The sequence below is a fragment of the Meles meles genome, chromosome 7 (assembly GCF_922984935.1).
Source record: "Meles meles chromosome 7, mMelMel3.1 paternal haplotype, whole genome shotgun sequence".
NCBI lineage: Eukaryota > Metazoa > Chordata > Mammalia > Carnivora > Mustelidae > Meles > Meles meles.
In genome coordinates this window covers 108,351,142-108,364,217 of record NC_060072.1, presented here as the reverse complement: position 1 = coordinate 108,364,217, position 13,076 = coordinate 108,351,142, and the positions used below count along the sequence as shown (strand labels likewise).

Genomic DNA, 13,076 nt, shown 5'->3' with positions numbered 1-13,076 from the left:
GCTCCTTGTGCCTGCCTCCCAGGAGCCTGCCCTCGTCTGGCTTCTGCCAGGCCATTTCATGAACTGGGCTGCCTTCCAGATTCTGCCGGCACATCAGGCTTCTCTGATGAGTGCCCAGCTCCCAGCTGATGATGAGACCACATTTGCCCAGCAGGCTTCTGGCACAGACGAACCCTGTGCCCTCAGCTAGGGCCCCAGGGACACTGAGGTACGACGACGATAGATAGCGCTCCTCCTCCCTCCTCCCCAAAGTAGCTCCCAGTGCATGTGGGCTCACGCTGCCCATGACAGCTTTCCAGACCCTGTACACAGCCAGGGACACTGAGCCTGGGCTGGTCTTTGGAAGCTGCCCCTGAGCCCTGGCATCTGAGGCCACGTGCTTATGGCGAGGCAAAAAGGCTGCCCATGACAGACAGGCCCGGGGCAGGAGGCTGGCCTGGGCTGCCCTCCCTGGTCGGTTATGTTCTGCTACCTCAGGCACAGAGTTGGGATAGAAGCAGCAGGCCCTCCCTGTCACCCCACCATCTACCCACAGGTGGTCCAGCCAACAGGCAGCTGTGGGTGCCTGACAGAATTTCAAGAAGGCCAGAGGGCTGGGTGTCATGACTCTGAGAGCAGAGGCAGAAACTCCCAGACATCCCCAGTGAGCCAGAGAGGAGTGAGAGATGCCCTGGGCCCCATGGGCCTCCCGAGCTTGGATTTAGAGCTCAGACGGGAGCCAGAGACCCACGGGGCATCTGTTCTTAGGGACCAGGGTGCGCTTTCACTGTTGTGTGCCCCTGAGGGTGGAGGGGTGAGACACGGCTCCGTGAAGCAGCCTGGAGGATGTGGGAGGTGCTCTGGGCCCCACATCAATGCTGACCTCACCCCAGACTCAACAAGGACTCCCACCGGGTTTGACGCAAGGGACCAGGTCCTCAGTTGCACAGGCCCCTCCGCTGCCCCTCCCCCAGGGTGGGATCCCCAGCAGAGTGCCCATTGCCCAGAGCAGCCTCCTCCCCATGTCCACAGCTGCAGCCACAATTCGCCTGATCTGAGGGTCTCTGAGAGCCACCTAGGAAACGACCCTGCTTGAGCCCACAGAGAACACCTGGGAGCTTCGGGAAGGGGGTCCTTGCGCGGCAGCTGAAGGATGATCCTGAGTGTGGGTGGGAGGGGGCTTTTCTTCCCTCCACCACCCCCGGTGCTAGGAGGAGGGAGCTGGTGTGAATGGGAACGTGAGCCTGCTTCCCTGGTGCTTGGTTTTCGCTGTCCCATCTACGGAGGGAAAATTACAGTCACTCTTACCAGCTGTGTGAACTCGGGCAGGTCGGTCCTAGGTACGTAAGCCAGTGTCCTCCTCTGTCCTCTGGGGGTAAGAAGGCCCTTAAGGACCCCAAAAAGAATGACCTTGAAGGCCAGTCAAACACTGGTGGACTGTGTAGCCTGCTCCCGCCCGACCCAGTCAGCGGTTAGCAGCCTCCATGGAGGGGGTGGAGAGGGAAGTCAGCAGGCTCTGTGTTCTGCAGAGGTGCTCTGGGGTGGAAGGAGGGGTGCCCGCGGAGCAGCTTTCATCATGCTGCACACTAATTGGGGCTTAAGCACATTCACAACCTGCTTGCTGGGACTCAGAAAGGCACAGACACTCCCTTCCAGGCAGCAGGAAATTAAAAAAAAAAAAAAAAAATGCCTGAATGACATAAAAACTTGTCTCCTTTCCCGGAGAGTAGGATTTGTACAATTTCTCCTCTGCTTTCCAAATAGTGCCTGTCTTGTCTCTGGAGCAGGACAACGTGGCGTAGCAAGTAAGCCTAAAAGACCATTCCTTCCAAGGGTCCTAAGTAGGAGGCCCTTGAAATTATATGAAAAATGTTAACCATTTCTGTGCTGGGGTTCCACAGGTGTTAGCAGATCCCCAAAGAGGTTTATGACTTCCCCCAACAAAAAAGTTCAGATTCCTGTTTCGGGTGGTTATAGATAAGACCAAGAGAAAGGCCTTGTATTAGGCATGGGTTCAGGGTCCCTGTGGACCCCAGGGATCCCAGAGGAGGCAGAGCTGGGGCTAGAAGCCTGTATCCCAGGTATCCAGACCCTGGTTCAGCTTGCTTTCTCCCGTACCACATGGACAGACAGAACCGTGCACTTGTGTATAGGAGGGTGAGGGAGAGAACACTGACGCATCCAAATTTAAATTCCAATTTTCACTTTGGGACTTGGATGTAAATCTGCTAGGTCTTAAGTCCAGAAAGTGATGTAATTTATTGAAGAAAGTGTGGAAGCTGCTAAGCTCCCTGATAAATAAACCATGTTGCTTCATCCCAGCCCTGCAGAAACCTAGTTTCTAGGGACATAGAAACCCCCTTGGAAAGTATTAGAATCTTCTCCCTGCAAGAAAGCCAGACACACAGATTCTTGTCTTTTTAAAGATATTTGACCTTTCTGGCAAGGAAATAGTGTACTCGCATGGCGACTAACCAACACCCCTGTTACCCTAATTCTTTCCAAAGAAGAAAAAAGAACTTTAGTTCCATGAGTTATAGAGGACGTTATGGAAATGGACTTGGCATCCGAACACTCTAGATATTGCATATATTGGCTCCCTAGCCATGTACTGATTACTTCATCACCATCAGCATCTCTGTGTTGTTCCTGGAGTCTGGAGAGCTGCCTGCGTGTCCCAGGACTAGAAGATGGAGAAGGAGCCTGTCCACTCCCATATGTTGGCCAGAGAGACCTGGTGGGTAGAGGTCGTTTCTCCCTTCTCCCTGAGTAGGTCTGAGAAGAGCTGGCCCTCTGGGGTGCATCTCTGGTTCTCAGCCCAGTTCCTGGGCGTTGGGAAGACTGCAGGCTCCCAATGCCGCCAACGGCCACGATCTCTGAGTTCCCACTGCCTCTGGTTGTTGCTGAGTCTATTAATATGAGGACATCAGGAAATAACAAGACTCCAGTGCTTTGGAAGTGTGAAGAGCTCTAAAAGGATGCCTCATTATTATGGATGGTGATGATAATATGTGGTACGTAGTCTTTATGTGCCACTTTGGCTGCTAATTTCCAAAATGAGGAGGGAGGAATTTAAAGACCCAGCCAGCTCTGGGGGTAGCAACGGCATTCTCGACAACTCACACAGAACCTTATGTTCTGGTCCTTGAATTCCTTCTAAGGTGGCATGTGGGCAATCCAGCCTTTGGATAGTGTGGGCTCACCTCCTGCCACGGGTGTACGAGACACTGGGCAAGAATTAGGAGAGTGGGAAATAATTGCTTTCTATGTCCACAAGCTCACCCAGTGTAGATTTACTGAAATGCCTAATAATATGGACAAGTTTCCCCACCTCCCCACCCTCCCCAATTTTGAGGCCAGACCTCCCTGGGTTTGAATCTCAGCTCTGCTGTGTGTTAGCTGTGAGATCTGGGGAAGGTCTTTAACTTAGGTGTGCCTCAACATTCACGACTATAAAATGGGTGTAATAGCACTGATTCTGTAAGGTCTGTGATGACTATAGGAGAGAGCATATGTTAAAACCTCACACAGTGCCTGGAATGTAAATCCTATTACATTCCTAAAGGCTCCACATGCCACATCGGGCCAACCACCCCGTGGGACTCCCTAGAGAGGGCAGCTGGGATAAGAGGGCAGCCATGCTTTACCGGGTGCCAGTCGGCAGCACAGCTTTCTGGGCACATATATGTTTATTTACATTATTTCGACAGAGTTCAGAAGTGGGCTTAAACCCCTGAATTGACCAAAAGGCTACCTTCTGTAAGTTAAGAGACAAAAACATATATCGCAATGAAAAATAGAGTCCAGGGCTCCAACTACGGTTAAGGATAACTTTCCTAAGGGAGGGATTCATGATGGCTGCCGGAGGTGTTATTCTTATCCCAAGCTCTGGGTCCCGAAGCTCACTTCACCTTCCAGAGCCTCAGCTGTGAGCAGAAGAACAGTTCCAGTCATTTCCAGCCTCAGACTGCAAAGCAAGGCTTGGAGGCCTTGCTGTGCCCCGCTGGCCAGCCTCCCCTGTCCTCCTGTGTCCCCTTCCCCCTTGCACTTGGGACAGGATGTTTACCTGGCTTGGCAGGTTTGGGTTGGTTCTTGGTACTCTACTCTGAGAATAACTTCCTCAGGGCAGTGCTTTTCAGTCTTGGCTGCACCAGAACCACCTGAGGACTTTGTAAAAGTCCCGATTCTCAGGCTGCATCCCTGGGGGGAATGAAAGCAGGACCTCAGAGGGAGTCGTCCGAGAGACCGTGGTTCCAAGGCCAGGCCTTCCTCTAACTCATGCTAGCCCCTGTGCCCACGTTCAGTGCTTTGGGGTAACTGTCCATAACCACAGGTGGGCGGACAGGGGCCCTGCAGACTGTTTCTGTTAAAACACAGGTTAGCAAGTTTCCCAGGCTCTGTGGGCCCCATGGTCTCGGCCGCGTAGTTCTCCTTGTTCTTCTGTTTGTTTCTACCTTTTAAATACATAATCTTGGCTTGTCGGTCATCCGAGACAGTTTGCGGACCGCTGGAGAAGAGCATGTCATGCAACTGTCAAAGGTAATAATGAAAAGAGCTGTTTACAGCATTACTTAGACTAAATTAAAACCCAGGTAGAAAGCAGGCCAACTTGAAGGGAGTAAAGGTACAAAGTAAATGTGGCTTCTCTGCTGTCTCTAACTACTTCTTCTAGCAGGACTTTCTATATTAAGAAAGAAAGAAAGAAAGAAAGAAAGAAAGAAAAGAGGTAGAAAGAACTCCTATTTCAGTTCACGGTGCTAGTAGTTGTTTCCTAGTACTCACTGGGAACGAGAGGTTTCCAGCCCACTGAAAAGCTCTTAGCAGGTAGGGCAGCTGTGCTATCAGAAAGTTGTTAATTGCTTTCTGAGTATTTCACTCTGGCCCAGCACTGCTAGTCCTAACTTCCTGTCACCATGCCTCACCTCTCTCCCCACAGAGAGAGGGACTTATTTCTTCTGGAAGGCCCAGCTTCCCTAAGCCTCTCTCTGTGCAAAAAGCACCCCAAAATGTGGAGTCACCCAAAGAGCACCCCCTTCCTTGCTAACTAAGCCACACCCTTCCCCATTCTAAACCATCAGCTTCATTTCAGTCCTAGAGCAAGCCAGCCAGCATCTTTGAACAGACGTAAGTACTCCTAGAAGCTTTTTGCTTTCTGGTGCATTCCAACCCTCAGACAAGATGGGCCCAGCCCCACTCTACTCCTGTCCTTTGTTCCTTTCTTTTGAGTTTCTTAAACCCACTAGAACCTGTGAGTAAATGATCCAAGCCGACTTTTTGAAAATGTAAATGATTTAAAGCAGAAGGATGGAGACATGGATAAGGAGGTGGAAGCCTTTGCTGTTTTCCAAACATCTAAGTGACTACCTGGAATCCGAGGGCACTTGAATGGCCTGCTCGTTTAAAGGATGTGTTCTACCCCAAGTTGGCCGGAACCATCTAAAAATGGGACCAAAACAGGTCAAGGGTTGAAACATGGCTGGCTTCACGAGCAGGCTTCCAGCTCAGACTCACAGTGCCCTGTGCTGAGAAGGGCCTTGTGCTTGGTTTAATGCGAGGCTTTTGGCATCTTGGAATTTTTAACAATTTAATCTTTGAGCTTGTGTTTTGTAAGTGAAGCCCCATGGGACGGTGGTCGTGACTGTGAGCAGAGAGAAACTCAGTGCGTGTCCACTTTCCCTTGCTGATCTCTTTGGATCCACGATGCCCCATGAGCACAGAGTTCCTGGGGGTCCTCTGGGCATGGCACTCAAGGACCTTCAAAGAGTACAAGATAAGGTGTTCAGTTTCTGATGGAGCAAGCAGGGGCTGATGGCCCAGGGAGATCAGGCTCTCTGCTGGAGCCAGAGCTGGGTTCAAGTGCAGAAGGCAAGCGATGCGTTGTAAGAAACACCAGCAACCAAGGATCCTTATGATACCCTGCCCTTCCCTGTTTGTGACACTTCCAGCATTAGTCACCTACTAGCGCTGAAAATGAATAGAAGGGAAGCGGAGCCGTGTCAGTGTTGGGCATGGTTGCTTTTCCTTTCAGCCCTTTCTTTCTCCTTAGGCTGAAAATGGGGTGTGACGGTGTGTTGATGAAGGTGCATATATCAAGATGGGAAATAAAAACGCTGAGGTCATTTTGTGCATCAACCTTCAGAAGAACAAAACATGCGCTAGAACATATCAATTTGTGACTTTGGTGATTCTACATAGGAGTTAAGTGCTATTTTATTTTGTTTTATTTATTTAAGCAAGTCCCTACTTAACATGGGGCTCAATCCCATGACCCTGAGATCGAGAGTCGTACGCTCTTCCGACAGGGTCAGCCAAGGTGCCCCTACTTGCATTTAAACCTGGCATCACACACGATCAGGATGAATTGGTAAAATTCATGCTAATAATTAAAACTAAATTAAAATTAAATTAAAATTAAAATTTTAATTTCTCTTTACTCAGAATGCCACTGAGTAGCAAGTAAAACCTACCATGACAAGTCAAGAAAGAGACCATGGAAAACAGGAAAAAGCTGTACAGTTTAGGACTTTTAGTGACATTTTTCCTGCTTTTTGAGCCAGGGGTCTGCCATTGCATTTTGCACTGGGTCCGACAAATTATGTAGCCAGCCCTCCTTGAGGCACTTCTCCCTGAAGCCCAGTCTTAGTGATGACTGATAACCTCCCTCCTGAAATATCTATTCTACAGACCCTGACTGAACTCCTACTGTTTGTCCAATGTGGTGCTAGTTGCCAGGGACCAAAAAAAAAAAAGTCAATAAACATAAATTTCTCTCCTCATGCAGTGGTGAGGAATATAATTCTGAAACCATGGTACAGGACATTGTTTTCCAGGGGTCAGAACCCTAGTACTTGTCTGCAGAAGAGGGTCTGAGAGAGAAAGGTCTTTACAATTTGTCACAAGCACTTATAGAAACGTGGGCCTTTACTTGTCAGAAAAAAGCTTCAGAGGCTAGCTACCACATCTACGCGATCAAACAGGATAATGGGAAAACTGTTTATAATTTTGCAATCTGTCCCAAACCTCAGAAAAACTGGACAACACCAGTCCAGTCCTGCTCTTTGTCCTTTTCTCTTCTGAGCCTTTCAACACACTAGAATCTGTTGGTTAAATGGTCTAAACTGATCTTTTAAAAATGTAAATGATAGAAAGCGGAGAAGACGACACTGGGTAGTGAAATCACTACTGCTTTATGGTCTTTGATCAATTGCTTCCAATGGAGAAACAAATTTCCCTTTACACTGAAGTGTGGCTGACAAAAATCTTTCAAAACACGAGATCCCTGTTCAAAGAAGAAGAAGAAGAATCTGGAAGTCAGGACACAGGTGAGAACTACTGCGGGGTTCTCCCCTGCTGCCTGCCGTCAAAGAGGGTCAGGGAACTCTACTTTAGTTCAAAACTTACTACTTCAAAACAGATCACGGGACGTCAGAGCAATTTCCTTTAACATTTCCTGAACCTCTGTAACAGCCTCAGTTCTTGAATTCTTGGCATTCTGCGGTAAAAGCCCTTAAGCCTTTAAGAAGGGCTGATGCATACAGGGGGCGCTGAGACACTTAAATCAGCTGTAACCTGCACGCAGCTGTGTGGAGCAGAATGGCCCAGGGGGAAATGCACCCAGAGGAGGAAAGGGGTGGCCAGCTGGCCCAGGTGTATCCCGGATGCCCAGCATGCAAGATCAGGGTTGGGACGCGTGGTGCAGCGGTCACCACCTGGTGGACCCCCCAGTCACTGTGAACACTTGTCCAGAGTGTTCATCTCTCAGCCCACACCTGGGCACTCTGGGCCCCTCAGCCATCCATCCATACCCAGGCCAGCTGGGAGTTAGAGATTGTTCTTTGGTTGGCAGAAGAGGACTCGAAGCTCAGTGAGGTCGAGTAACACATGGAGGGTCCCCTGGGAGGAAGGGACAGGGCCCGGATTCCAGGCTGGAGTGCCTGACCCAGACCTGGGCTCTCTGCCTTCCCTAGCCCCAGCCCCACTGCCCCGGTGAGCGTCCCCCCAGGTACTGTACATTCAGCTGTTCTCTCCTCTCTTCCCCAGAGCGACTCTAATCTCCTCACAACTAGATGCCTGAGGTCAGGGGCCAGGCCTTTAGGTACTCGCAGGCCGGGAGGCTCAGAGGAGGTGCTGGGTGAATCTGTGCACACAGGCCAGCCACCCCTTCAGCTCTGCAGCACACCCCCTTGTAAGTACAAACCTCAGGAGCCCAGGAGCCCACCAGTAGCCAGAGCAGGGACGGCTACAAGAAGCAAGGTCAACGGTCAGAAGGAATTGGTTGGGGAAGGGGGTGTCTGTGTTCCCTATCTCCTTTCCACTTCTTTCCATAGTCTCCCCCCTCAGCTACGCCTCCAAAACAACCCAACAAAACAAGTGAAACTCCTTCTCCATTAAGCGGTGTGCTATTAATATATAATATTGCCATTACATATTATATACTCTTAGTACATACTATTATATACTCTCTATATACTACTAGATACTATATATATTATTAGGTACTATGTATTACTATATACTAAATAGTAATATAAATGGTAATAAATAACAATATAATAGTAATAGTATATATAGTATATAATACTAGCAGTATATACTATAATATGTAATTTTATATAATATGTATTTATATATTAATAGCATGTAATATTTAGCATATTATATTACGTATTATATACTATACGGCATTAACTTATCTGACATAATTACATAAACATAACATTATACGTTATATAACTACATTAGAGTATACATATACATGTCTTATATTAATTCTCATGGGGTTTAACAAAGGTGTTGGTCAACGTGGATGTTGTGCCAAAAACCTGAGCACAGTGCTGGGGACGGGAGCCAAAGAGCCATCTGTAAATATATTTACAGGAAAAGATGACCTCGGGGCCAATAGGGCTGCTGTAAATGCGGGTCAGGGTGCACCACGACATTGCTATCCCCTAGGCTCAGGAATGGCTCAGAGAGAGGGCTCCGTCCCACTGCCAATGACTCAGGAATAAAGCACACTGAGTGGATATCTATTGGGCAGGAGGCCTGCCTGGACTGTGGGCCTGGGAACACAGCCCCCCCCCCCCCCCCAGGGAGGATGATGACGACACAGTCACCCTGAATGGGCAGCTCTCCAATATCAGAGTGTGGTTTATTGGCTTTGTATATAGTCAGTGTCCCCTGCCTGCTCATCTCACACATGGTTCAGAGTTTCCACGGACCACTGGCGGCTGCTGGGCTGTGTGCAAAATAATTTTCATATTAACCTTGTCCAAAAAGTCAGGAAGTTAAACCGGTTATGAGAAAACAACCCTATGTCGATTTCCCTGGCCAAGCAGAAGCGATCTGTGGCATGTGAGTGTCTGAATAACGGCCATTAGTTCTCCTTGAGGGCCAAGAGGGCACTATTTCCAGCTGGAGAACTATGATTTCAACTTGGACTTGAAAAGGCCCCTAGGGGTCTTCTGATACAATGGGTTTCTAGTTTTATCTTAGTGGGAGGGCCCTTTCTTCAAAGGAAATCCTACCTGGACACCAGCCCATAACTCAGATTAACCCCCAGCTGTTGGAGTGAGGGACCCAGGGCCCTGCTTATGGGGCTCGTTCCTCCCTCAAAAGCTCCTAGGAACACAATTTGAAAAGCATGCTGCAGTTCCTTGCTTAGTAAGTTATTTGCTCTCACTGACACAACCTTTCTTGAATACCGACAATGTTCCAAAGGCTGGTGAGCCACCGGGTGGAGGACTGGGGCAGGGCCCTGCTTTCCTGAATCTTCCAGTATAGCAAACTTCAGCCAACTTCAGCAAAGTTCAGACCATGTAAGTGCTGTGAGGGGATTAGATCAGGGAATGTGCTTGTGGCCCAGGAGGAAGCTACTTTCGATAGGGGATGGGGAAAGGCCTCTCTGAGGAAGTGGAACGTGAGCAGAGGGCAGAACAACTGACTGGACAGATGCCCTGATTTTGACCAGTGAGGAAGCAGACCCAAAGAGGTGAAGGGACGTTCTCTAGGACACACAAGTTAAGAGCCGAGCCAGGACTTGACCCCAGGGTTACTGGCCCCCTGGCCAGGGCCTACTTTCCTTTCTCAGTGTTTACTACACGGCTGCTACACGCAAATAAGGCTCTGTGGTGGGGGACATCCAAGTGCGCACAAAACCCCAACCTTGCCCTGGTGTTCAGGGCCACCTGTCATGACTCTTGACAACTTCTCAGCCTTCCTTGGCTGGTCTCAGCCTGGCTCTGTACACCAGAAGACAGAACCAGGCAGCTGACATCCCACACCCATGACGTTGCTTGGGAAAATGTCCTACTCTCCTATCACCCTGGCTTCAAACCGTGGAAAGGGCTCCTTACTGCTTTTGTTGGCTGCATGAAGATAAAAGCAAGATGGCGGCTCACTTGGAGGAAAGATCTCTGGAAAGTCAAGCTGCTCTAAGGTTACACAACTCAAAAACCAACCAAGCCAGTTTTCCTTCTGGGCTGAAGAAGGCTTTCACACAAAACCTCTGGCACCGCCAGATCTGTACGCATCTCACACACCATGAGTCCATTGCTGGGCTCTGAGCCCACACTCCTCTGATGCTGAATATCAAGGGAAGGAGTATGCAAATGGCTCCCTTTACTACCCCCAACCAAAGAGCTCCAAGCCCTCAAAGTGCTCCCCAAGCCTCAGACTCTGCCACATGAGACCACCATCTGCCCTTCGCCCTAGCAGCCTAAGGCTGTCCCAGCCCTTTCCCAGGCATTAGCCAATGTGAGCCTGAAGACACCCCCTGAGGTAGGCAGGACAGCCGTTTTAAGTCCCATTTTGTACACAAAGCTACTGAGCCCCAGGGAGACCTGTGCAGGGAACATGGCTAGTAACATAGTAACAACCACTGAATTCTGATTCGAACCCAGGGCTCCAGACTCCAAAGGTAGCTATCATCACGTTGCTCACAAATTAAACGCTAAGGCCTAATTCCACACTCTGCCCTCTCTCAGCCTTCCACCTGCATCTTATGACCTGGAGGGTACTTAGGAGGGTTTCCAGAAGCTGCCTCTTCTCTCTGTGCCACCCCTACCTCCTGCTGTGTGTCCCCAAGCTGGAGAGGTCTGGAGCAATTTAGACCCAAGGTGAGATGCTCTCCTGCCCAACCCAACCCTCGGTGTTTTCATATTTTTCAGCCAGTTCATGCTTGTCAATACTGCACATGCCACTGGGGAAACAATGCACCCCGGAACCCTCCATATCTTCCTTCTTCCCATACCAAACCAGCCAACTGCACCTGCACGAGTGGCCAGGCAAACACAGGTGATGGGGCCTTCATAGCCCTGTCCCCGCAAAGACACAGATGTGTCCCCATGGGACACAGAAGGCAGATCTGTGCCTGCAGAAGCCACACCAGCTGCCAGCATTTAGCAAACTCTATTTTGCAGGGAGTACTGAGCCAAGCTCTATACAATTCTAGCTAGGATTACTCCGGACAGGTCGCCCCGGGAGTTATTAAGCCCAAGAGCCAGCTACTACAATTCAGGTGGACAAAGAGAATGACATTTCCAGGAGAGAGGCCCTGAGCCCGCTGGGCCCACAGGAGGCACTCAGAAGCCCAGCGCCCTGTCCCAAGGCCATTAAGTGCAGAAAGGCGGGCTCAAGAGTATAATTAGGGACACAAACACTGCGACTCCCGCAGAGTCCGGTGCGCGCTTGCGTCCACCTAGAGGGATCCGAGGCCTCCTGCCCTCCCCACCCCCTCCGCATCCAGAGTCGGCTGGCCCCCGCCCGCCCAGGCCCCGCTAGCGTCGGGCTAGCCGTGGCACCGGGAGGGAGGTGGGGGCGCCTCCTCCCTGCGGGGCTGCGGCGCGACCGACCTGCCGCTCCCCCTCTCCCTCCCTTGTCCCCCCGCGCCCCCGCCCCGCCCCGGCCCTCCCGAGCCTCGCGCGCCGCTCCGCCGCCGCCCGCACTTACCCGGCCGCGGGCCGTGGGGTTTCCGCACGCAGTGACGGGAGCCGGAGCCTCGGGAGGCGCGGCGGCGCTCCGGGCCCTCCCAGCGGGACAGGGTCGGGGTGCGGGCCGCCCGGCTCCAGCCCAGCACCCCGGCACTTCCTGCCGGTCCGCCCCGCCCCGCCCCGCTTCCCGAGCGCCCACCCTCTCGGCTCGCCCCCCTCCGATTCCCAGGCTCCGTTCCTCCCAGCCGGGCCGGCCTCGCCCAGAAGCCCCGAGTTGGGCCGCGTCTTTGTTTGGGAGTTGGCCTCTCTTCAATTCGGAGCTCGCAAAGCCAATTAAGTCGGAGTTCGGGGCAGCTGTGTGGTTGCCCGGGATCCCTGCGGGGAGGGGAGGGGCGACTCACAAATCTCCCATCTGCCCGCAGCTCCCAGCCACCGCTCCCCCTTTCTTCGCCCTGGGGCCTCTCCTGGGTCTTACTTTCCCCTAGGCTGGTGCATGGCTCTGGCCCCGGCAGAAATTGGCCTATGGGGGATCCCAGGGACTCTAGGCTCAGAGCCCCTCTCCCTCTCCCTACCCCCATACATAAGGAAGACTCCCATCAGGGCGTCCCAGAGAGAGCCCTGTGGTCCAGGGCCTTGGCTTTCTGTTTCTTGGGCCCAGGGAGCATTAAGACCTCTTCCCTGACTGGAGAGAAGCGGAAGAGTAGACACACAGCACGGGCCCTGCCCTGGCTGAGAACAGGTGCAAAACTGCCCAGAACTGGCTCTGCTCTTCCCGGGGGAAGCATATTACTTCTCAAAGCAACAAAGGCCTGTGCTTACCCAGCCAGGATCTTCTGAAGCTTGACTGCAGGAAGCAAGGTTACCCATTCACCAGGGGCGAGGTCAGGGAGGCCCCTGGAAGCCCGGATTGCTGACTGAGGCATAGCCCTGGGGCAGAAATCCGCAGAGTGGACCAGGTGGAGGTTGCAGGAGGTGACTGCGATGGTCCTGTGAAGGGCAGGCCTGAAATGGGGGTGAATGTGGAAGATGCAGTGTGGGGGGGCCTGGGGGCGCCACTGGGCTTGCCATGTTGCAGATGGAGGGGTAGCAAGGGTGTTTGAAGGAGGACCTGCCGCTGCCAAGCCGGAAGTCTGCAGGAAGACCCGGAGTGCTGCGAAGCAGAGGGAAGAC

At 51.6% G+C, this 13,076-nt stretch overlaps 1 protein-coding gene across 4 annotated transcripts in view; it reads right to left on the bottom strand.

The window, feature by feature from the left end:
* The window catches only part of TSPAN11 (tetraspanin 11), a 66,495-nt gene extending 53,869 nt beyond the window's left edge, over positions 1-12,626 (bottom strand). Inside the window, exon 1 of one of the 4 annotated variants that reach the window (XR_006819698.1) lies at positions 11,926-12,619. Coding sequence is in view for 3 of the 4 variants with exons in the window: in XM_046013085.1 (XP_045869041.1) it covers positions 11,926-12,484 (559 nt within the window). In the remaining variant the exon portion in view is untranslated. Of the gene's footprint in view, positions 1-11,925 lie in introns of all 4 variants that reach the window. The other 3 variants (XM_046013085.1, XM_046013086.1, XM_046013087.1) reach the window with 3 other exon arrangements.
* Between the last annotated feature and the right edge of the window lie 450 nt (positions 12,627-13,076).